The sequence below is a fragment of the Triturus cristatus genome, chromosome 5_2, assembly GCF_964204655.1.
Source record: "Triturus cristatus chromosome 5_2, aTriCri1.1, whole genome shotgun sequence".
Classification (NCBI taxonomy): Eukaryota; Metazoa; Chordata; class Amphibia; order Caudata; family Salamandridae; genus Triturus; species Triturus cristatus.
This window is the reverse complement of record NC_140588.1, coordinates 1,094,364,090-1,094,388,277: the sequence shown is the minus strand read 5'-3', so window position 1 is coordinate 1,094,388,277 and position 24,188 is coordinate 1,094,364,090. Positions and strand designations below refer to the sequence as shown.

Genomic DNA, 24,188 nt, shown 5'->3' with positions numbered 1-24,188 from the left:
AGGTGTGGAGTCTCCTATAAGGGTCCTCGATGGCTCAGTGTATTGCGCACAAGGTGGAAGGTGTGGAGTCTCCTATAAGGGTCCTCGATGGCTCGGTGTATTGCGCACAAGGCAGAAGGTGTGGAGTCTCCTATAAGGGTCCTCGATGGCTTGGTGAATTGTGCAAAAGGCAGAAGGTGTTGAGGCTCCTGTAAGGGTCCTCTATGGCTGGGTGTATTGCGCACAAGGCAGAAGGTGTGGAGTCTCCTATAAGGGTCCTCGATGGCTTGGTGTATTGTGCAAAAGGCAGAAGGTGTTGAGGCTCCTGTAAGGGTCCTCTATGGCTGGGTGTATTGCGCACAAGGCATAAGGTGTTCAGTCTCTACGCCTGTGCACGAGGGAGGAAATGTTCTGCACTCGATGTTGATGAAGCGATCGGAAAGTTCCTCATTTGATAGTTGTATCTGATGTAGTCACATGGACCCTCCTGGATGTCCCTCCATGTGACTGAATACCAGTGTCTAATCTCCCTCACCCAGTGGGCGGCTTCATTAATAAATGTTTCCTCTATTTCCAATATCTGTTTCCGTGGAGTTTTGTGACCCCCACCACATACACCACATTATTAACAGAGGCGAGGGCATTTTCTAGAGAATTCATTCAGGCGAACAGTTTGTTGCTGGTCTATCCTAAGAACAGACATGGAGCGACAGGGACAGCCGGGATCTGCCATATCTCCTGTGTGACCCACGATGTTTGAAGTATCAGGCCTACAGTTACTACTGAGATGTATATCTAGAATTGGCTCTGATATAGGGTCTTGCTGGGGCAGAGATGGAAACTCCAAGGTATAGTCGACTATTCTACCTGTTAAATGTTGTCTCAATGTGGGTCGACATTCGACTGCCCTTTAGTTTAGAGTGGGGTCGATTGGGATAAAGTGGAGAGGGGGTTGAGTAGAATGGGGAAGACTTGAGTGGGGTAATTTGGATTGGGGTAGAGTGGGTAGGATGGAGTGGGGTAGAGGGGAGTGGGGTAGAGTGTAGTGGAGTGAGGTAGACTGGCTAGGGTGGAGTAGATTGGGGTGGGGTAGGTTAGATTTTAGTAGAGTGGAGTGGGGTACAATCGGTGGAGTGGGGTAGATTGGGGTGGGGTGGAGTGGGGTAGATTGGAGTCGGGTAGAATTGGGTAGAGTGGGATAGAATCGGGTAGATTGGAGTGGAATCGGGAAGAGTGGGGTAGAATCGGGTAGAGTGGGGTAGATTGCGGTGAGGTGGGGTAGATTGGAGTGGAGTAGAATCTGGTAGAGTGGAGTGGGGTAGAGTGGAGTTGGGCAGATTGGGGTGGGGTAGAGTGCGGTGGAGTGGGGTAGATTGGGTAGAATTGGGTAGAGTGGGGTAGAATTGGGTAGAGAGGAGTAGAATTGGGTAGAGTGGAGTAGAATTGGGTAGAGTGGGCTGGGGTAGATTGGGGTGGAGTGGGGTAGATTGCGGTAGAGTGGGGTAGAATCGGGTAGAGTGGAGTGGGGCAGAATCGAGTAGAGTGGGGCAGAATCGAGAGGAGTGGGGCAGAATCGAGTGGAGTGGGGTAGACTGAGGTGGAGTGGGGTAGAGTGGAGTTGGGTAGTATCAGGTAGAGTGGAGTGGGGTAGATTGCGGTGGGGTAGAGTTAGGTAGATTGGGGTAGATTGCAGTAGAGTGGAGTGGGGTAGATTGGGGTGGAGTGGGGTAGAATCGGGTAGAGTGGAGTAGGATTGAGTAGAGTGTGGTGGTGTAGATTGGGTGGATTGCGGTAGAGTGGAGGGGTAGATAGGGGTAGAGTGGGGTGGATTAGATTGGGGTAGAGTGGAGTAGAGTAGGAAGGATGGAGTGAGGTAGAGTGGAGTGGGGTAGATTGCAGTAGAGTGGGGTAGGGTAGAGTACAGTGAGGTGGATTGGGGGAGATCGGGGTGGAATGGGGTAGAGTGGAGTGGGGTGGAGTCAGGTGGAGTGGGGTAGATCGGGGTAGAGTGGAGCTGGGTACAAACCGGGTAGAGTGGAGTTGGGTAGATTCGGGTGGGGTAGAGTGGGGTGGAGGGGGGTAGATTGCGGTAGAGTGGAGTGGGGTAGATTATATAGTAGAGTGGAGTGGGAAGGATGGAGTGAGTAGAGTGGGTGGGATGGAGGGGGTAGTATGGAGTGGGGTAAATTGGGGTGGAGTGGGGTAGATTGGGGTGGAGTGGAGTGGGAAGAATGGAGTGATATAGGCTGGGTAGGATGGAGTGGTGTAGATAGGGGTGGAGTGGGGTAGGGTAGAGTACAGTGAGGTGGAGATCGGGTGGAATGGGGTAGAGTGGAGTGGGGTAGAGTCAGGTGGAGTGGGGTAGATCGGGGTAGAGTGGAGCTGGGTACAAACCGGGTAGAGTGGAGTTGGGTAGATTCGGCTGGGGTAGAGTGGGGTGGAGTGGGGTAGATTGCGGTAGAGTGGAGTGGGGTAGATTATATAGTAGAGTGGAGTGGGAAGGATGGAGTGAGGTAGAGTGGGTAGGATGGAGTGGGATGGAGGGGGTAGTATGAAGTGGGGTAGATTGGGGTGGAGTGGGGTAGATTGGGGTGGAGTGGGAAGAATGGAATGATATAGGCTGGGTAGGGTGCAGTGGGGTAGATAGGGGTGGAGTGGGGTAGATTGGGAAGAATGGAGTGATATAGGCTGGAGTGGGGTAGATAGGGGTGGAGTGGGGTAGAGTGGAGTGGGAAGAATGGAGTGATATAGGCTGGGTAGGATGGAGTGGGGTAGATAGGGGTGGAGTGGGGTAGATAGGGATGGAGTGGGGTAGAGTGGGTAGGATGGAGTGGGGTAGATTGGGGTGGAGTGGGAATAATGGAGTGATATAGGCTGGGTAGGATGGAGTGGGGTAGATAAGGGTGGAGTGGGGTAGATAGGGGTAGATAGGGGTGGAGTGGGGTAGATAGGGGTGGAGTGGAGTGGGAAGAATGGAGTAATATAGGCTGGGTAGGGTGGAGTGGGGTAGATAGGGGTGGAGTGGGGTAGATAGGGGTGGAGTGGGGTAGATTGGGGTGGAGTGGGAAGAATGGAGTGATATAGGCTGGGTAGGGTGGAGTGGGGTAGATAGGGGTGGAGTGGGGTAGATTGGGGTGGAGTGGGAAGAATGGAGTGATATAGGCTGGGTAGGGTGGAGTGGGGTAGATCGGGGTGGAGTGGGGTAGATAGGGGTGGAGTGGGGTAGATAGGGGTGGAGTGGAGTGGGAAGAATGGAGTGATATAGGCTGGGTCGGATGGAGTGGGGTAGATAGGGGTGGAGTGGGGTAGATTGGGGTGGAGTGGAGTGGGAAGAATGGAGTGAGGTAGAGTGGGTAGGATGGAGTGGGATGGAGGGGGTAGTATGGAGTGGGGTAGATTGAGGTGGAGTGGGGTAGATTGGGGTGGAGTGGAGTGGGTAGGATGGAGTGGGATGGAGGGGGTAGTATGGAGTGGGGTAGATTGAGGTGGAGTGGGGTAGATTGGGGTGGAGTGGAGTGGGAAGAATGGAGTGATATAGGCTGGGTAGTATGGAGTGGGGTAGATTGGGGTGGAGTGGGGTAGATTGGGGTGGAGTGGAGTGGGAAGAATGGAGTGATATAGGCTGGGTAGGGTGGAGTGGGGTAGATAGGGGTGGAGTGGGGTAGATAGGGGTGGAGTGGTGTAGATAGATTGAAGATTTAAAAGTATGCTGCAGAAATTTTCAGTCAACAATAAAAATGTCAAGATGACTTGGGTGATTAATGCTGCTGCTGATTGAGGTGGGACTCTTGTCTAGTGTTAGTTTTAACTGAACATGAAGTAGCTCAGAGGGTTAATGTGCCTGCTGCAAAGAACCGTGCGAGTGAACTACGAGTAGCACTAAAAGAAGGTGAAATACTTGTGAGAGAGGAGGGTACTGATGGTGAGGGGTAAGTTGGAAATTCCTGGAGAAGGTGGTCATAGGGTGGGGGGGGCAAAAACGACTGTCTCACTGGACGGCCCCAGCGTTCCTGGTGTGGAACATGGAACAAGGTCAAAGGTAGAAAAACAATTTTCACCCACTTCCACTCCCCACCATTACGTATTAGAGAGCAAGGAAAGAGTGCGGGGGTCAGAGCACGGACCTCATACAGAGCCCCCACAGGCACGCTTTACCTCCCACACACAACAGTGCGCCCCCCTCCATTCAACGGTCGGGGGGGGGTGCAGACAAGACTTTGCAGGGGCACAAAAGAAACCCCAATCCCCTCAGTGTAACGCTGCCCCCCCCTCCTGAGCTGTGCCATACAGCACTGCCAGTGCCCGTGCACAGAGGAGTCAGTGCCTGGTGGGGGCAGTAAGCGCTATATAAACCCCCATAACCTACCTCTCTGCACTGCCAGTGCCTGTGCACAGAGAGGAGTCAGTGCCTGGTGGGGGGCAGTAAGCGCTATGTAAACCCCCATAACCCACCTCTCTGCACTGCAAGTGCCCGTGCACAGAGAGGAGACAGTGCCTGGTGGGGGGCAGTAAGCGCTATATAAACTCCCATTACCCTCCTCTCTGCACTGCCAGTGCCCGTGCACAGAGAGGAGACAGTGCCTGGTGGGGGGCAGTAAGCGCTATATAAACCCCCATAACCCTCCTCTCTGCACTGCCCGTGCGCAGAGAGGAGTCAGTGCCTGGTGGGGGGCAGTAAGCGCTATATAAACTCCCATAACCCTCCTCTCTGCACTGCCAGTGCCTGTGCACAGAGAGGAGACAGTGCCTGGTGGGGGGCAGTAAGCGCTATATAAACTCCCATAACCCTCCTCTCTGCACTGCCAGTGCCCGTGCACAGAGAGGAGTCAGTGCCTGGTGGGGGGCAGTAAGCGCTATATAAACCCCCATAACCCTCCTCTCTGCACTGCTAGTGCCTGTGCACAGAGAGGAGTCAGTGCCTGGTGGGGGGCAGTAAGCGCTATATAAACTCCCATAACCCTCCTCTCTGCACTGCCAGTGCCCGTGCACAGAGAGGAGTCAGTGCCTGGTGGGGGGCAGTAAGCGCTATATAAACCCCCATAACCCTCCTCTCTGCACTGCTAGTGCCTGTGCACAGAGAGGAGTCAGTGCCTGGTGGGGGCAGTAAGCGCTATATAAACCCCCATAACCCTCCTCTCTGCACTGCTAGTGCCTGTGCACAGAGAGGAGTCAGTGCCTGGTGGGGGCAGTAAGCGCTATATAAACCCCTGTAACCCACCTGTCTGCACTGCCAGTGCCTGTGCCCAGAGAGGAGTCAGTGCCTGGTGGGGGCAGTAAGCGCTATATAAACCCCTGTAACCCACCTCTCTGCAGCCTCTCCGCCCCGTTCTTCAGGTATTTCTTCAGGTACTCGATGCACCTCCCCTCCAGGTAGTCCTTCAGTCGCTGGGCCTCAATCCTGTCCGAGTTCCATCGCTCCTGTGTGATCCTGGCCCCGTCCATGGCCGCCGTCCAGGTCAGTCTGTCCTTGTCCAGGCTGAGGAAGTCGTGTCCCTCGAAGGCGTATTGAAAGAACCCCCCCATGGAGCCGTCATCCCGGAGCTCACAGCCGTACATGAGCTGGAACACGTGAAGACCTGAGGGGGGAGAGGAGAGTGAGGGGCTGAGGAGAGAGAGGTCTGACACCTGCAGGCACAGAGATCGAGGAGACACAACCACCCCCCCTCAAAGCACCCCCAGAACCCCCGCCCCCAGAACCCCCCGTCCTCCTCACGGAGCTCTCAGCGGCCATGGACTGGAACACTGAAGACCTGAGGGGGGGGGGGCAAGAGTGAGGGGCTGAGGAGAGGTCTGACACCTGTAGGCACAAAGCGAGGAAACACACACCCCCCCTCACGCACTCCCCCAGAGCCCCCATTCCCTTCCCCCTCCCTCCTCAGGGAAGTCACAGCGTTACATGAACTGGATGTGGAAATCTGAGGGAGAGAGAGGAGAGTGAGAGGAACAGACACCTCCAGGCAGACACCCCCTCCCACAACCCTCCCCCCCCCACCCTCCTCCCGGAGCTCACAGCCGGCACGTGAAGACCTGAGGGGGAGAGAGGAGAGTAAGGGGCTGAGGAGAGAGAGGTCTGACGCGTGCAGGCACAGAGAGCGAGGAGACGCAAACCCCCCCCCCCCCCTCACGTGAGTCCCCAGAACCGCCCCCCCTGCTCACAGCCTTACATCCACTGGATAATGTGCAGACCTGAGGGGGGAAGGGTGGGGCTGAGGAGAGAGAGGTCTGACACCTGCAGGCAGAGCGAGGAAACACCCCCCACACGCGCCCCCCAGAGCCCCCACCCTCTTTCCACAGCCCATCTGCTGAAACATGACACCTCCAGGCACAGACAGAGGGCAGCCCCCCCTCTGGAGGGAGGGGGGGAGACAGACTGTGCCTAAGGGGGAGCAGCATAGAGTGAAGTAAAGGTGCGGAGACCAGAGGTGAAATGATAGGGGGGGGCAGAGAGACGGTCAAATGTCTCCAGGCGGGGGGAGGGGGCATAACCCCTCCCTCCGCTTCACCAGGAGCAGCCAAACACCACCTGGACCTGAGAGGGGGGGGCAGTGTGAGGGGGCGAGGGTGTGGCACCTCAAGCCATAGTCAGGGGAGCCCCCGCACCCCCATTGAACCATCCATAGAGGGGTGAGGGGCTGAGGGGGGCAGTGTGAGGGGGCGAGGGTGCCAGGCAGACTGACTGTAGACAAGAATCCCCCCACCAATGAGGGGGGGCACAGGAAGAGTGAGATCTGAAGGAGGCATCACAGATTGTCACAGTAGGAGGGAGGAACAGAGACCCTCGGATCCCCCCCCCCCACATAAACACCAATCACAGCTTCTGTGCTTGAAAACATTCATGATGGCCCCTGTCACCCCCTTCCCGGTCACTCACCCCCCAAACACTGCCCCCCCTCTAACCCCCTCTTCCTGGGTCTCCATCTCCCAAACACTGCCCCCCCCCTCTAACCCCCTCTTCCTGGGTCTCCATCTCCCAAACACTGCCCCCCCCTCTAACCCCCTCTTCCTGGGCCTCCACCTCCCAAACACTGCCTCCCCTCTGACCTCTCACCCCCTCTTCCTGGGTCTCCACCCCTTCAAGTAAAGCTCAATGCAGAGCCATACATCGCGTGCAGCTCGGCCCCCTCCCCGTGTCCTTCTTCCAACCCCCTGTAACTCTTCACATGTTCCTCACCCTCCCGCAGCCCCCCCAGTAGTTGCCCCCCCCTGCTGGTGTCACTCACCCCCGGTCTGGTTGACTCGGTCCATCGCGATCCTCACATCGGCCTTGAACACCTGCTCCGCTCCTCGGAAGATCTCCGTCTCCCTCTCCCAGTACTGGGGGTCCTCGGCGGTGATCCTCTCCATCCAGGGGGCCCGGGGCCCCATCCTGCGGCTCTCACTGCTGTAACTGGAGATGGGGACGTCATCCACGTACCCCACTGTGGAGAACTGGGGGACCCCGGGGAGGGGCCCCGACAGGGTGGAGTAGAAGTACCGGAGGGAGTGCGAGCCTGGGGGGGAGAGAGGGACAGGGGGGTCAGAGAGGAGCGCGCACCCCCACATGAAACACCCCCCCTCCGCCCCCACACACACTGACCCCCCCACGCCCCACCCCGTCCACAGTGCATGTGACTCTTACAAAGAAACAGAGGGGGGGGGGGAGGAGAAGGAGTAACGCATGACAAAGCCTGAAGGGGCGAGAGAGGGTCAGACAAGGACGGGGAGGGGTCTACAACGCAGCAACAAATGATTAACCCCCCCACACCCCATTCATGATCCCAGAAACACTGAGTCTCTGGTGGGTGAGGTGGGAAGAAAACAACACTCACTGGGCTGCATTGAAGGCGCCCCCACACCCATCGTATCTCCGTCCTGCCCACCAGAGCGCCCCCCCTCGCCTTCTTTAACAGGGGGGAGGGGTGTTAGCTCTCGAGGATTTGACAGTTTGAGGTGGTGATGACACTGCGGGGATATATTTACATAACCACACCACATCAACGTAGAACCACGCCCCTTCAACAAACGAACTACGCCCCTTCAACAAACGAACCACACCCCTTCAACCACCTAACCACGCCCCTTAAACGATAGAACGGATAGAACCACGCCCCTTCAATGATAGGACCACGCCCCTTCAACCATATAACCACACCCCTTCAACCATATAACCACGCCCCTTCAACCATATAATCACGCCCCTCAATCATATAACCGGGGATGGTGGTGGACATAGATGTATGATACAACGCCCCCCGCCCCCCATCTGAAACCCAAAGAGAGCCTCCTACGAAAACCACTCTGTTATTGACCCTGCAAGAATTAAAGACTGAGCGTGCCCTGCAGTGCCTTTATCCTAATGACTGCAGGTGAAACAGCTCAATGCATCAAGCTGCGATTAGAAAATAATATTGCGGCCCCCATAATAGTACTAGCAGGATAACTCTGGGGGTAAATGCACTTGCTGCAGAGATCTGTGTGCCTAGCAACGTTTAGGGGATAATTATAAAGGCAAGATAAATCTGGCGGTTAATACACTTGCTGCAGAGATCTGTGGATACCCAGCAACATTTAGGGCATAATAGTACTAGCAAGATAACTCTGGCGATTAATGCACTTGCTGCAGAGATCGGATGCCCAACAACTTGAAAGGGATAAGAATAAAGGTAAGATAACTCCAGCAGTTAATGCACTTGCTGCAGAGAGCTGTGTGCCTAGCAACTTGTAGGGGATAATAATAAAGGCAAGATAACTCTGGAGGTTAATACACTTGCTGCAGAGATCTGTGGATACCCACAACATTTAGGGCATAATAGTACTAGCAAGATAACTCTGGCGGTTAATGCACCTGCTGCAGTGATCTGTGTGTACCCAGCAACTTGTAGGGGATAATAATTCTGGCAAGATAACTCTGGCGGTTAATGCACTTGCTGCAGAGATCTGTTTGTACCCAGCAACTTGTAGGGGATAGTAATTCTGGCAAGATAACTCTGGCGGTTAATGCACTTGCTGCAGAGATCTGTGTGTACAAAGCAACTTGCAGGGGATCATAATAAAGACAAGATCACTCTGGCGGTTAATACACTTGCTGCAGAGATTAGTGGCAACCCAGCAACCTATGGGGCATAATAGTACCAGCAAGATAACTCTGGCGGTTAATGCACATGCTGCAGAGATCTGTGGATACCCAGCAACCTTTAGGGCATAATAGAACTAGCAAGATAACTCTGGCGGTTAATGCAATTGTTGCAGAGATCTGTGGATACCCGGCAACCTTTAAAGTATAATAGTACTAGCAAGATAACTCTGGCGGTTAATGCACTTACTGCAGAGATCTGTGGATACCCAGCAAACTTTAGGGCATAATAGTACTAGCAAGATAACTCTGGGGGTAAATGCACTTGCTGCAGAGATCTGTGTGCCTAGCAACTTGTAGGGGATAATAATACAGGCAAGATAACTCTGGCGGTTAATGCACTTGCTGTTGAGATCTGTGGATACCCAGCAACCTTTAGGGCATAATAGTACTAGCAAGATAACTCTGGCGGTTAATGCACCTGCTGAAGGGATATGTGTGTACCCAGCAACTTGTAGGGGATAATAATAAAGGAAAGATAACTTTGCTGGTTAATGCACTTGCTGCAGTGATCTGTGTGTACCCAGCAACTTGTAGGGGATAATAATAAACACAAGATGACTCTGGTGGTTAGTGCACCTGCTGCAGTGATCTGTGTGTACCCAGCAACTTGTAAGGGATAATAATTCTGGCAAGATAACTCTGGCGGTTAATGCACTTGCTACAGAGATCTGTGTGTACCCAGCAACTTGTGGGGGGATAATAATAAAGACAAGATAATTCTGGTGGTTAATGCACATGCTGCAGGGATATGTGTGTACCCAGCAACTTGTAGGGGATAATAATAAAGACAACATAACTATGGGGGTTAATGTACCTGGTGCAGGGATCTGTGTGTACCCAGCAACTTGTAGGGGATAATAATAAAGACAAGATAACTATGGCGGTTAATGCACTTGCTGCAGGGATCTGTGTGTACCCAGCAACTTGTAGGGGATAATAATAAAGACAAGATAACTATGGCGGTTAATGCACTGGCTGCAGAGATATGTGTACCCAGCAACGTTTAGGGCATAATAGTACTAGCAAGATAACTTTGGCGGTTAATGCACTTGCTGCAGAGATCTGTGTGGCCAACAACTTGTAGGGGATAATAATAAAGGCAAGATAACTCTGGCGGTTAATGCTCTTGCTGCAGAGATCTGAGGATACCCAGCAACCTTTAGGGCATAATAGTACTAGCAAGATAACTCTGGGAGTGAATGCACTTGCTGCAGAGATCTGTGTGCCTAGCAACTTGTAGGGGACAATAATAAAGACAAGATAACTCTGGTGGTTAATGCGCCTGCTGCAGGGATATGTGTGTACCCAGCAACTTGTAGGGGATAATAATAAAGACAAGATAACTCTGGTGGTTAATGCACCGGCTGCAGGGATATGTGTGTACCCAGCAACTTGTAGGGGATAATAATAGAGACAAGATAACTCTGGCGGTTAATGCACTTGCTGAACGGATCTGTGTGTACCCAACAACTTGTAGGGAATAATAATAAAGACAAGATGACTCTGTCGGTTAATGCACTTGCTGCAGGGATCTGTGTGTACCCAGCAACTTGCAGGGGATAATAATAAAAAAGACAAGATAACTCTGGCGGTTAATGCACTTGCTGCAGAGATCTGTGTGTACCCAGCAACTTGTAGGGGATAATAATTCTGGCAAGATAACTCTGGCGGTTAATGCACTTACTGCAGAGATCTGTGTGTACCCAGCAACTTGTAGGGGATAATAACAAGACAAGGTAACTTTTGCAGTTAATGCACTTGCTGCAGAGATCAGTGGCTACCCAGCAACCTTTGGGGCATAATAGTACTAGCACGATAACTCTGGCGGTTAATGCACCTGCTGCAGGGATATGTGTGTACCCAGCAACTTGTAGGGGATAATAATAAATGCAAGATAACTCTGGCGGTTAATGCACTTTCTGCAGAGATCTGTGGATACCCAGCAACCTTTAGGGCATAATAGAACTAGCAAGATAACTCTGGCAGTTAATGCACTTGCTGCAGAGATCTGTGTGCCCAACAACTTCTAAGGGATAAGAATAAAGGCAAAATAACTCCTTCGGTTAATGCACTTGCTGCAGAGATCTGTGGATACTCAGCAACCTTTAGGGCATAATAGTACTAGCAAGATAACTCTGGGGCTAAATGCACTTGCTGCACAGATCTGTGTGCCTAGCAACTTGTAGGGAATAATGAGAAAGGCAAGATAACTCCGGCAGTTAATGCACTTGCTGCAGAGATCTGTGTGTTCCCAGCGACCTTTAGGGCATAATAGTACTAGCAAGATAACTCTGGCGGTTAATTCACTTGCTGCAGAGATCTGTGTGCCCAACAACTTGTAGGGGATAATAATAAAGGCAAGATAACTCCGGCAGTTAATGCACTTGCTGCAGAGATCTGTGTGTTCCCAGCGACCTTTAGGGCATAATAGTACTAGCAAGATAACTCTGTCGGTTAATGCACTTGCTGCAGAGATCTGTGGATACCCAGCAACCTTTAGGGCATAATACTACTAGCAAGATAACTCTGGGGGTAAATGCACTTGCTGCAGAGATCTGTGTGCTTAGCAACTAGTAGGTTATAAAAATAAAGACAAGATAACTCCAGCGGATAATGCACTTGTTGCAGAGATCTGTGTGCCTAGCAACGTTTAGGGGATAATAATAAAGACAAGATGACTCTGGCGGTTAATGCACTTGCTGCAGAGATCTGTGTGTACCCAGCAACTTGTAGGGGATAATAATAAAGGTAAGATAACTCTGGCGGCTAATGCACTTGCTGCAGAGATCTGTGGATATCCAGCAACCTTTAGGGCATAATAGTACTAGCAAGATAACTCTGGGGGTAAATGCACATGCTGCAGAGATCTCTGTGCCTAGCAACTTTTAGGGGATAATAAGAAAGGCAAGATAACTCCGGTGGTTAATGCACTTTCTGCAGAGATCTGTGGATACCCAGCAAACTTTAGGACATAATAGAACTAGCAAGATAACTCTGGCGGTTAATGCACTTTCTGCACAGATCTGTGTGCCCAACAACTTGTAAGGGATAAGAATTAAGGCAAAATACCTCCAGCGGTTAATGCACTTGTTGCAGAGATCTGTGGATACTCTGCAACCTTTAGAGCATAATGGTACTAGCAAGATAACTCTGGGTGTAAAAGCACTTGCTGCAGAGATCTGTGTGCCTAACAACGTTTAGGGGATAATAATAAAGACAAGATGACTCTGGCGGTTAATGCACTTGCTTTGGGGATCTGTGTGTACCCAGCAACTTTTAGGGAATATTAATAAAGACAAGATGACACTGGCGGTTAATGCACTTGCTGCAGACATCTGTGTGCCCAACAACTTGTAGGGGATAATAATAAAGGCAAGATAACTCTGGCGGCTAATGCACTTGCTGCAGAGATCTGTGGATATCCAGCAACCTTTAGGGCATAATAGTACTAGCAAGATAACTCTGGGGGTAAATGCACATGCTGCAGAGATCTCTGTGCCTAGCAACTTTTAGGGGATAATAATAAAGACAAGATGACTCTGGCGATTAGTGCACCTGCTGCAGTAATCTGTGTGTACCCAGCAAAATGTAGGGGATAATAATTCTGGCACGATAACTCTGGCAGTTAGTGCCCTTGCTGTAGAGATCTGTGGATACCCAGCAACCTTTAGGGCATAATAGTACTAGCAAGATAACTCTGGGAGTGAATGCACTTGCTGGAGAGATCTGTGTGCCTAGCAACTTGTAGGGGATAATAAAAAAGGCAACATAACTCTGGCGGTTAATGCTATTTCTGCAGAGATCTGTGGATACCCAGCAACTTGTAGGGGGTAATAATAAACACAAGATGACACTGGCGGTTAATGCACCTGCTGCAGAGATCTGTGTGCCCAACAGCTTGTAGGGCGTAATAATAAAGGCAAGATAACTCTGGCGGTTAATGCACTTGCTGCAGAGATCTGTGTGTACCGAGCAACTTGTAGGGGATAATAATAAAGACAAGATAACTATTGCGGTTAATGTATTTGCTGCAGAGATCAGTAGCTACCCAGCAACCTTTGGGACATAACAGTACTAGCAAGATAACTCTGGCGGTTAATGCACTTGCTGCAGAGATCTGTGTGCCCAACAACTTCTAAGGGATAGGAATAAAGGCAAGATAACTCCGGCGGTTAATGCACTTGCTGCAGAGATCTGTGGTTACTCAGCAACCTTTAGGGCAGAATAGTACTAGCAAGATAACTCTGGGGGTAAATGCACTTGCTGCAGAGATCTGTGTGCCTAGCAACGTTTAGGGGATAATAATAAAGGCAAGATAAATCTGGCGGTTAATGCACTTGCTGCAGAGATCTGTGGATACCCAGCAACCTTTAGGGCATAATAGTACTAGCAGGATAACTCTGGCGGTTAATGCCCTTGCTGCAGAGATCAGTGTGCCCAACAACTTGTAAGGGATAAGAATAAAGGCAAGATAACTCCGGCGGTGAATGCACTTTCTGCAGAGATTTGTGGATACCCAGCAACCTTTAGGGCATAATAGAACTAGCAAGATAATTCTGGCGGTTAATGCACTTGCTGCAGAGATCTGTATGCCCAACAACTTGTAAGGGATAAGAATAAAGGCAAGATAACTCCGGCAGTTAATGCACTTGCTGCAGAGATCTGTGGTTACTCAGCAACCTTTAGGGCATAATAGCACTAGCAAGATAACTCTGGGGTTAAATGCACTTGCTGCAGAGATCTGTGTGCCTAGCAACTTTTAGGGGATAATAATAAAGGTAAGATTACTCTTGTGTTTAATGCACTTGCTGCAGAGATCTGTGGTTACTCAGCAACCTTTAGGGCATAATAGTACTAGCAAGATAACTCTGGGGTAAATGCACTTGCTGCATCGATCTGTGTGTCCAGCAACTTGTAGGGGATAATAATAAAGACAAGATAACTCTAGCGGTTAATGCATTTGCTGCAGAGATCTGTGGATACCCAGCAACCTTTAGAGCATAATGGTACTAGCAAGATAACTCTAGGGGCAAATGCATTTGCTGCAGAGATATGTGTGTACCCAGCAACTTGTAGGGGATAATAATAAAGACAACATAACTATGGGGGTTAATGTACCTGGTGCAGGGATCTGTGTGTACCCAGCAACTTGTAGGGGATAATAATAAAGACAAGATAACTATGGCGGTTAATGCACTTGCTGCAGGGATCTGTGTGTACCCAGCAACTTGTAGGGGATAATAATAAAGACAAGATAACTATGGCGGTTAATGCACTGGCTGCAGAGATATGTGTACCCAGCAACGTTTAGGGCATAATAGTACTAGCAAGATAACTTTGGCGGTTAATGCACTTGCTGCAGAGATCTGTGTGGCCAACAACTTGTAGGGGATAATAATAAAGGCAAGATAACTCTGGCGGTTAATGCTCTTGCTGCAGAGATCTGAGGATACCCAGCAACCTTTAGGGCATAATAGTACTAGCAAGATAACTCTGGGAGTGAATGCACTTGCTGCAGAGATCTGTGTGCCTAGCAACTTGTAGGGGACAATAATAAAGACAAGATAACTCTGGTGGTTAATGCGCCTGCTGCAGGGATATGTGTGTACCCAGCAACTTGTAGGGGATAATAATAAAGACAAGATAACTCTGGTGGTTAATGCACCGGCTGCAGGGATATGTGTGTACCCAGCAACTTGTAGGGGATAATAATAGAGACAAGATAACTCTGGCGGTTAATGCACTTGCTGAACGGATCTGTGTGTACCCAACAACTTGTAGGGAATAATAATAAAGACAAGATGACTCTGTCGGTTAATGCACTTGCTGCAGGGATCTGTGTGTACCCAGCAACTTGCAGGGGATAATAATAAAAAAGACAAGATAACTCTGGCGGTTAATGCACTTGCTGCAGAGATCTGTGTGTACCCAGCAACTTGTAGGGGATAATAATTCTGGCAAGATAACTCTGGCGGTTAATGCACTTACTGCAGAGATCTGTGTGTACCCAGCAACTTGTAGGGGATAATAACAAGACAAGGTAACTTTTGCAGTTAATGCACTTGCTGCAGAGATCAGTGGCTACCCAGCAACCTTTGGGGCATAATAGTACTAGCACGATAACTCTGGCGGTTAATGCACCTGCTGCAGGGATATGTGTGTACCCAGCAACTTGTAGGGGATAATAATAAATGCAAGATAACTCTGGCGGTTAATGCACTTTCTGCAGAGATCTGTGGATACCCAGCAACCTTTAGGGCATAATAGAACTAGCAAGATAACTCTGGCAGTTAATGCACTTGCTGCAGAGATCTGTGTGCCCAACAACTTCTAAGGGATAAGAATAAAGGCAAAATAACTCCTTCGGTTAATGCACTTGCTGCAGAGATCTGTGGACACCCAGCAACCTTTAGGGCATAATAGTACTAGCAAGATAACTCTGGGGCTAAATGCACTTGCTGCACAGATCTGTGTGCCTAGCAACTTGTAGGGAATAATGAGAAAGGCAAGATAACTCCGGCAGTTAATGCACTTGCTGCAGAGATCTGTGTGTTCCCAGCGACCTTTAGGGCATAATAGTACTAGCAAGATAACTCTGGCGGTTAATTCACTTGCTGCAGAGATCTGTGTGCCCAACAACTTCTAGGGGATAATAATAAAGGCAAGATAACTCCGGCAGTTAATGCACTTGCTGCAGAGATCTGTGTGTTCCCAGCGACCTTTAGGGCATAATAGTACTAGCAAGATAACTCTGTCGGTTAATGCACTTGCTGCAGAGATCTGTGGATACCCAGCAACCTTTAGGGCATAATACTACTAGCAAGATAACTCTGGGGGTAAATGCACTTGCTGCAGAGATCTGTGTGCCTAGCAACTAGTAGGTTATAAAAATAAAGACAAGATAACTCCAGCGGATAATGCACTTGTTGCAGAGATCTGTGTGCCTAGCAACGTTTAGGGGATAATAATAAAGACAAGATGACTCTGGCGGTTAATGCACTTGCTGCAGAGATCTGTGTGTACCCAGCAACTTGTAGGGGATAATAATAAAGGTAAGATAACTCTGGCGGCTAATGCACTTGCTGCAGAGATCTGTGGATATCCAGCAACCTTTAGGGCATAATAGTACTAGCAAGATAACTCTGGGGGTAAATGCACATGCTGCAGAGATCTCTGTGCCTAGCAACTTTTAGGGGATAATAAGAAAGGCAAGATAACTCCGGTGGTTAATGCACTTTCTGCAGAGATCTGTGGATACCCAGCAAACTTTAGGACATAATAGAACTAGCAAGATAACTCTGGCGGTTAATGCACTTTCTGCACAGATCTGTGTGCCCAACAACTTGTAAGGGATAAGAATTAAGGCAAAATACCTCCAGCGGTTAATGCACTTGTTGCAGAGATCTGTGGATACTCTGCAACCTTTAGAGCATAATGGTACTAGCAAGATAACTCTGGGTGTAAAAGCACTTGCTGCAGAGATCTGTGTGCCTAACAACGTTTAGGGGATAATAATAAAGACAAGATGACTCTGGCGGTTAATGCACTTGCTTTGGGGATCTGTGTGTACCCAGCAACTTTTAGGGAATATTAATAAAGACAAGATGACACTGGCGGTTAATGCACTTGCTGCAGACATCTGTGTGCCCAACAACTTGTAGGGGATAATAATAAAGGCAAGATAACTCTGGCGGCTAATGCACTTGCTGCAGAGATCTGTGGATATCCAGCAACCTTTAGGGCATAATAGTACTAGCAAGATAACTCTGGGGGTAAATGCACATGCTGCAGAGATCTCTGTGCCTAGCAACTTTTAGGGGATAATAATAAAGACAAGATGACTCTGGCGATTAGTGCACCTGCTGTAGAGATCTGTGGATACCCAGCAACCTTTAGGGCATAATAGTACTAGCAAGATAACTCTGGGAGTGAATGCACTTGCTGGAGAGATCTGTGTGCCTAGCAACTTGTAGGGGATAATAAAAAAGGCAACATAACTCTGGCGGTTAATGCTATTTCTGCAGAGATCTGTGGATACCCAGCAACTTGTAGGGGGTAATAATAAACACAAGATGACACTGGCGGTTAATGCACCTGCTGCAGAGATCTGTGTGCCCAACAGCTTGTAGGGCGTAATAATAAAGGCAAGATAACTCTGGCGGTTAATGCACTTGCTGCAGAGATCTGTGTGTACCGAGCAACTTGTAGGGGATAATAATAAAGACAAGATAACTATTGCGGTTAATGTATTTGCTGCAGAGATCAGTAGCTACCCAGCAACCTTTGGGACATAACAGTACTAGCAAGATAACTCTGGCGGTTAATGCACTTGCTGCAGAGATCTGTGTGCCCAACAACTTCTAAGGGATAGGAATAAAGGCAAGATAACTCCGGCGGTTAATGCACTTGCTGCAGAGATCTGTGGTTACTCAGCAACCTTTAGGGCAGAATAGTACTAGCAAGATAACTCTGGGGGTAAATGCACTTGCTGCAGAGATCTGTGTGCCTAGCAACGTTTAGGGGATAATAATAAAGGCAAGATAAATCTGGCGGTTAATGCACTTGCTGCAGAGATCTGTGGATACCCAGCAACCTTTAGGGCATAATAGTACTAGCAGGATAACTCTGGCGGTTAATGCCCTTGCTGCAGAGATCAGTGTGCCCAACAACTTGTAAGGGATAAGAATAAAGGCAAGATAACTCCGGCGGTGAATGCACTTTCTGCAGAGATTTGTGGATACCCAGCAACCTTTAGGGCATAATAGAACTAGCAAGATAATTCTGGCGGTTAATGCACTTGCTGCAGAGATCTGTATGCCCAACAACTTGTAAGGGATAAGAATAAAGGCAAGATAACTCCGGCAGTTAATGCACTTGCTGCAGAGATCTGTGGTTACTCAGCAACCTTTAGGGCATAATAGCACTAGCAAGATAACTCTGGGGTTAAATGCACTTGCTGCAGAGATCTGTGTGCCTAGCAACTTTTAGGGGATAATAATAAAGGTAAGATTACTCTTGTGTTTAATGCACTTGCTGCAGAGATCTGTGGTTACTCAGCAACCTTTAGGGCATAATAGTACTAGCAAGATAACTCTGGGGTAAATGCACTTGCTGCATCGATCTGTGTGTCCAGCAACTTGTAGGGGATAATAATAAAGACAAGATAACTCTAGCGGTTAATGCATTTGCTGCAGAGATCTGTGGATACCCAGCAACCTTTAGAGCATAATGGTACTAGCAAGATAACTCTAGGGGCAAATGCATTTGCTGCAGAGATATGTGTGTACCCAGCAACTTGTAGGGGATAATAATAAAGACAACATAACTATGGGGGTTAATGTACCTGGTGCAGGGATCTGTGTGTACCCAGCAACTTGTAGGGGATAATAATAAAGACAAGATAACTATGGCGGTTAATGCACTTGCTGCAGGGATCTGTGTGTACCCAGCAACTTGTAGGGGATAATAATAAAGACAAGATAACTATGGCGGTTAATGCACTGGCTGCAGAGATATGTGTACCCAGCAACGTTTAGGGCATAATAGTACTAGCAAGATAACTTTGGCGGTTAATGCACTTGCTGCAGAGATCTGTGTGGCCAACAACTTGTAGGGGATAATAATAAAGGCAAGATAACTCTGGCGGTTAATGCTCTTGCTGCAGAGATCTGAGGATACCCAGCAACCTTTAGGGCATAATAGTACTAGCAAGATAACTCTGGGAGTGAATGCACTTGCTGCAGAGATCTGTGTGCCTAGCAACTTGTAGGGGACAATAATAAAGACAAGATAACTCTGGTGGTTAATGCGCCTGCTGCAGGGATATGTGTGTACCCAGCAACTTGTAGGGGATAATAATAAAGACAAGATAACTCTGGTGGTTAATGCACCGGCTGCAGGGATATGTGTGTACCCAGCAACTTGTAGGGGATAATAATAGAGACAAGATAACTCTGGCGGTTAATGCACTTGCTGAACGGATCTGTGTGTACCCAACAACTTGTAGGGAATAATAATAAAGACAAGATGACTCTGTCGGTTAATGCACTTGCTGCAGGGATCTGTGTGTACCCAGCAACTTGCAGGGGATAATAATAAAAAAGACAAGATAACTCTGGCGGTTAATGCACTTGCTGCAGAGATCTGTGTGTACCCAGCAACTTGTAGGGGATAATAATTCTGGCAAGATAACTCTGGCGGTTAATGCACTTACTGCAGAGATCTGTGTGTACCCAGCAACTTGTAGGGGATAATAACAAGACAAGGTAACTTTTGCAGTTAATGCACTTGCTGCAGAGATCAGTGGCTACCCAGCAACCTTTGGGGCATAATAGTACTAGCACGATAACTCTGGCGGTTAATGCACCTGCTGCAGGGATATGTGTGTACCCAGCAACTTGTAGGGGATAATAATAAATGCAAGATAACTCTGGCGGTTAATGCACTTTCTGCAGAGATCTGTGGATACCCAGCAACCTTTAGGGCATAATAGAACTAGCAAGATAACTCTGGCAGTTAATGCACTTGCTGCAGAGATCTGTGTGCCCAACAACTTCTAAGGGATAAGAATAAAGGCAAAATAACTCCTTCGGTTAATGCACTTGCTGCAGAGATCTGTGGACACCCAGCAACCTTTAGGGCATAATAGTACTAGCAAGATAACTCTGGGGCTAAATGCACTTGCTGCACAGATCTGTGTGCCTAGCAACTTGTAGGGAATAATGAGAAAGGCAAGATAACTCCGGCAGTTAATGCACTTGCTGCAGAGATCTGTGTGTTCCCAGCGACCTTTAGGGCATAATAGTACTAGCAAGATAACTCTGGCGGTTAATTCACTTGCTGCAGAGATCTGTGTGCCCAACAACTTCTAGGGGATAATAATAAAGGCAAGATAACTCCGGCAGTTAATGCACTTGCTGCAGAGATCTGTGTGTTCCCAGCGACCTTTAGGGCATAATAGTACTAGCAAGATAACTCTGTCGGTTAATGCACTTGCTGCAGAGATCTGTGGATACCCAGCAACCTTTAGGGCATAATACTACTAGCAAGATAACTCTGGGGGTAAATGCACTTGCTGCAGAGATCTGTGTGCCTAGCAACTAGTAGGTTATAAAAATAAAGACAAGATAACTCCAGCGGATAATGCACTTGTTGCAGAGATCTGTGTGCCTAGCAACGTTTAGGGGATAATAATAAAGACAAGATGACTCTGGCGGTTAATGCACTTGCTGCAGAGATCTGTGTGTACCCAGCAACTTGTAGGGGATAATAATAAAGGTAAGATAACTCTGGCGGCTAATGCACTTGCTGCAGAGATCTGTGGATATCCAGCAACCTTTAGGGCATAATAGTACTAGCAAGATAACTCTGGGGGTAAATGCACATGCTGCAGAGATCTCTGTGCCTAGCAACTTTTAGGGGATAATAATAAAGACAAGATGACTCTGGCGATTAGTGCACCTGCTGTAGAGATCTGTGGATACCCAGCAACCTTTAGGGCATAATAGTACTAGCAAGATAACTCTGGGAGTGAATGCACTTGCTGGAGAGATCTGTGTGCCTAGCAACTTGTAGGGGATAATAAAAAAGGCAACATAACTCTGGCGGTTAATGCTATTTCTGCAGAGATCTGTGGATACCCAGCAACTTGTAGGGGGTAATAATAAACACAAGATGACACTGGCGGTTAATGCACCTGCTGCAGAGATCTGTGTGCCCAACAGCTTGTAGGGCGTAATAATAAAGGCAAGATAACTCTGGCGGTTAATGCACTTGCTGCAGAGATCTGTGTGTACCGAGCAACTTGTAGGGGATAATAATAAAGACAAGATAACTATTGCGGTTAATGTATTTGCTGCAGAGATCAGTAGCTACCCAGCAACCTTTGGGACATAACAGTACTAGCAAGATAACTCTGGCGGTTAATGCACTTGCTGCAGAGATCTGTGTGCCCAACAACTTCTAAGGGATAGGAATAAAGGCAAGATAACTCCGGCGGTTAATGCACTTGCTGCAGAGATCTGTGGTTACTCAGCAACCTTTAGGGCAGAATAGTACTAGCAAGATAACTCTGGGGGTAAATGCACTTGCTGCAGAGATCTGTGTGCCTAGCAACGTTTAGGGGATAATAATAAAGGCAAGATAAATCTGGCGGTTAATGCACTTGCTGCAGAGATCTGTGGATACCCAGCAACCTTTAGGGCATAATAGTACTAGCAGGATAACTCTGGCGGTTAATGCCCTTGCTGCAGAGATCAGTGTGCCCAACAACTTGTAAGGGATAAGAATAAAGGCAAGATAACTCCGGCGGTGAATGCACTTTCTGCAGAGATTTGTGGATACCCAGCAACCTTTAGGGCATAATAGAACTAGCAAGATAATTCTGGCGGTTAATGCACTTGCTGCAGAGATCTGTATGCCCAACAACTTGTAAGGGATAAGAATAAAGGCAAGATAACTCCGGCAGTTAATGCACTTGCTGCAGAGATCTGTGGTTACTCAGCAACCTTTAGGGCATAATAGCACTAGCAAGATAACTCTGGGGTTAAATGCACTTGCTGCAGAGATCTGTGTGCCTAGCAACTTTTAGGGGATAATAATAAAGGTAAGATTACTCTTGTGTTTAATGCACTTGCTGCAGAGATCTGTGGTTACTCAGCAACCTTTAGGGCATAATAGTACTAGCAAGATAACTCTGGGGTAAATGCACTTGCTGCATCGATCTGTGTGTCCAGCAACTTGTAGGGGATAATAATAAAGACAAGATAACTCTAGCGGTTAATGCATTTGCTGCAGAGATCTGTGGATACCCAGCAACCTTTAGAGCATAATGGTACTAGCAAGATAACTCTAGGGGCAAATGCATTTGCTGCAGAGATCTGTGTGCATAGCAACTTGTAGGGGATAATAAAAACAAGATAACTCTGGTAGTTAATGCACTTGCTGCAGAGATGTGTGTGCCCAACAACTTTTAGGGCATAATAGTACTAGCAGGATAACTCTGGCGGTTAATGCACTTGCTGCAGAGATCTGTGTGCCTAGTAACTTGTAGTGGATAATAGTAAAGACATGATGACTCTGGTGGTTAATGCACCTGCTGCAGGGATCTGTGTGTACCCAGTAAGTTGTAGGGGATAATAATAAAGACAAGATAACGCTGGCAGTCAATGCATCTTCTGCAGGGATCTGTGTATACCCAGCAACTTGATGGGGATAATAATAAAGACAAGATAACTCTGGCGGTTAATGCACTTGCTGAAGAGATCTGTGTGTACCCAGCAACTTGTAGGGGATAATAATTCTGGCAAGATAACTCTGGCGGTTAATGCATTTGCTACAGAGATCTGTGTGCCCAACAACTTGTAAGGGATAAGAATAAAGGCAAGAGAATTCCGGCGGTTAATGCACTTGCTGCAAAGATCTGTGGTTACTCAGCAACCTTTAGGGCATAATAGTACTAGCAAGATAACTCTGGGGTAAATGCACTTGCTGCAGAGATCTGTGTGTCTTGCAACTTGTAGGGGATAACAATAATACAAAATAACTCTGGCGGTTAATGCACTTGCTGCAGAGATCTGTGTGTACAAAGCAACTTGCAGGGGATCATAATAAAGACAAGATCACTCTGGCGGTTAATACACTTGCTGCAGAGATTAGTGGCAACCCAGCAACCTATGGGGCATAATAGTACCAGCAAGATAACTCTGGCGGTTAATGCACATGCTGCAGAGATCTGTGGATACCCAGCAACCTTTAGGGCATAATAGAACTTGCAAGATAACTCTGGTGGTTAATGCACTTGCTGCAGAGATCTGTGTGCCCAACAACTTTTAAGGGATAAGAATAAAGGCAAGATAACTCTGGCGGTTAATGCAATTGTTGCAGAGATCTGTGGATACCCGGCAACCTTTAAAGTATAATAGTACTAGCAAGATAACTCTGGCGGTTAATGCACTTACTGCAGAGATCTGTGGATACCCAGCAAACTTTAGGGCATAATAGTACTAGCAAGATAACTCTGGGGGTAAATGCACTTGCTGCAGAGATCTGTGTGCCTAGCAACTTGTAGGGGATAATAATACAGGCAAGATAACTCTGGCGGTTAATGCACTTGCTGTTGAGATCTGTGGATACCCAGCAACCTTTAGGGCATAATAGTACTAGCAAGATAACTCTGGCGGTTAATGCACCTGCTGAAGGGATATGTGTGTACCCAGCAACTTGTAGGGGATAATAATAAAGGAAAGATAACTTTGCTGGTTAATGCACTTGCTGCAGTGATCTGTGTGTACCGAGCAACTTGTAGGGGATAATAATAAACACAAGATGACTCTGGTGGTTAGTGCACCTGCTGCAGTGATCTGTGTGTACCCAGCAACTTGTAAGGGATAATAATTCTGGCAAGATAACTCTGGCGGTTAATGCACTTGCTACAGAGATCTGTGTGTACCCAGCAACTTGTGGGGGGATAATAATAAAGACAAGATAATTCTGGTGGTTAATGCACATGCTGCAGGGATATGTGTGTACCCAGCAACTTGTAGGGGATAATAATAAAGACAACATAACTATGGGGGTTAATGTACCTGGTGCAGGGATCTGTGTGTACCCAGCAACTTGTAGGGGATAATAATAAAGACAAGATAACTATGGCGGTTAATGCACTTGCTGCAGGGATCTGTGTGTACCCAGCAACTTGTAGGGCATAATAATAAAGACAAGATAACTATGGCGGTTAATGCACTGGCTGCAGAGATATGTGTACCCAGCAACGTTTAGGGCATAATAGTACTAGCAAGATAACTTTGGCGGTTAATGCACTTGCTGCAGAGATCTGTGTGGCCAACAACTTGTAGGGGATAATAATAAAGGCAAGATAACTCTGGCGGTTAATGCTCTTGCTGCAGAGATCTGAGGATACCCAGCAACCTTTAGGGCATAATAGTACTAGCAAGATAACTCTGGGAGTGAATGCACTTGCTGCAGAGATCTGTGTGCCTAGCAACTTGTAGGGGATAATAATAAAGACAAGATAACTCTGGTGGTTAATGCGCCTGCTGCAGGGATATGTGTGTACCCAGCAACTTGTAGGGGA

General features: G+C 48.2%; 1 protein-coding gene across 1 annotated transcript in view; it reads right to left on the bottom strand.

Moving 5' to 3' along the window:
• The window catches only part of LOC146829746 (class I histocompatibility antigen, Gogo-OKO alpha chain-like), a 365,530-nt gene that overhangs the window by 247,375 nt on the left and 93,967 nt on the right, over positions 1 to 24,188 (bottom strand). The window contains exons 2-3 of the mRNA XM_085608469.1: positions 7,200 to 7,469; positions 5,283 to 5,555 (exon numbers count right to left, since the gene is read on the bottom strand). Coding sequence (XP_085464595.1) covers positions 5,283 to 5,555; positions 7,200 to 7,469 — 543 coding nt within the window. The remainder of the gene's footprint in view (positions 1 to 5,282; positions 5,556 to 7,199; positions 7,470 to 24,188) is intronic.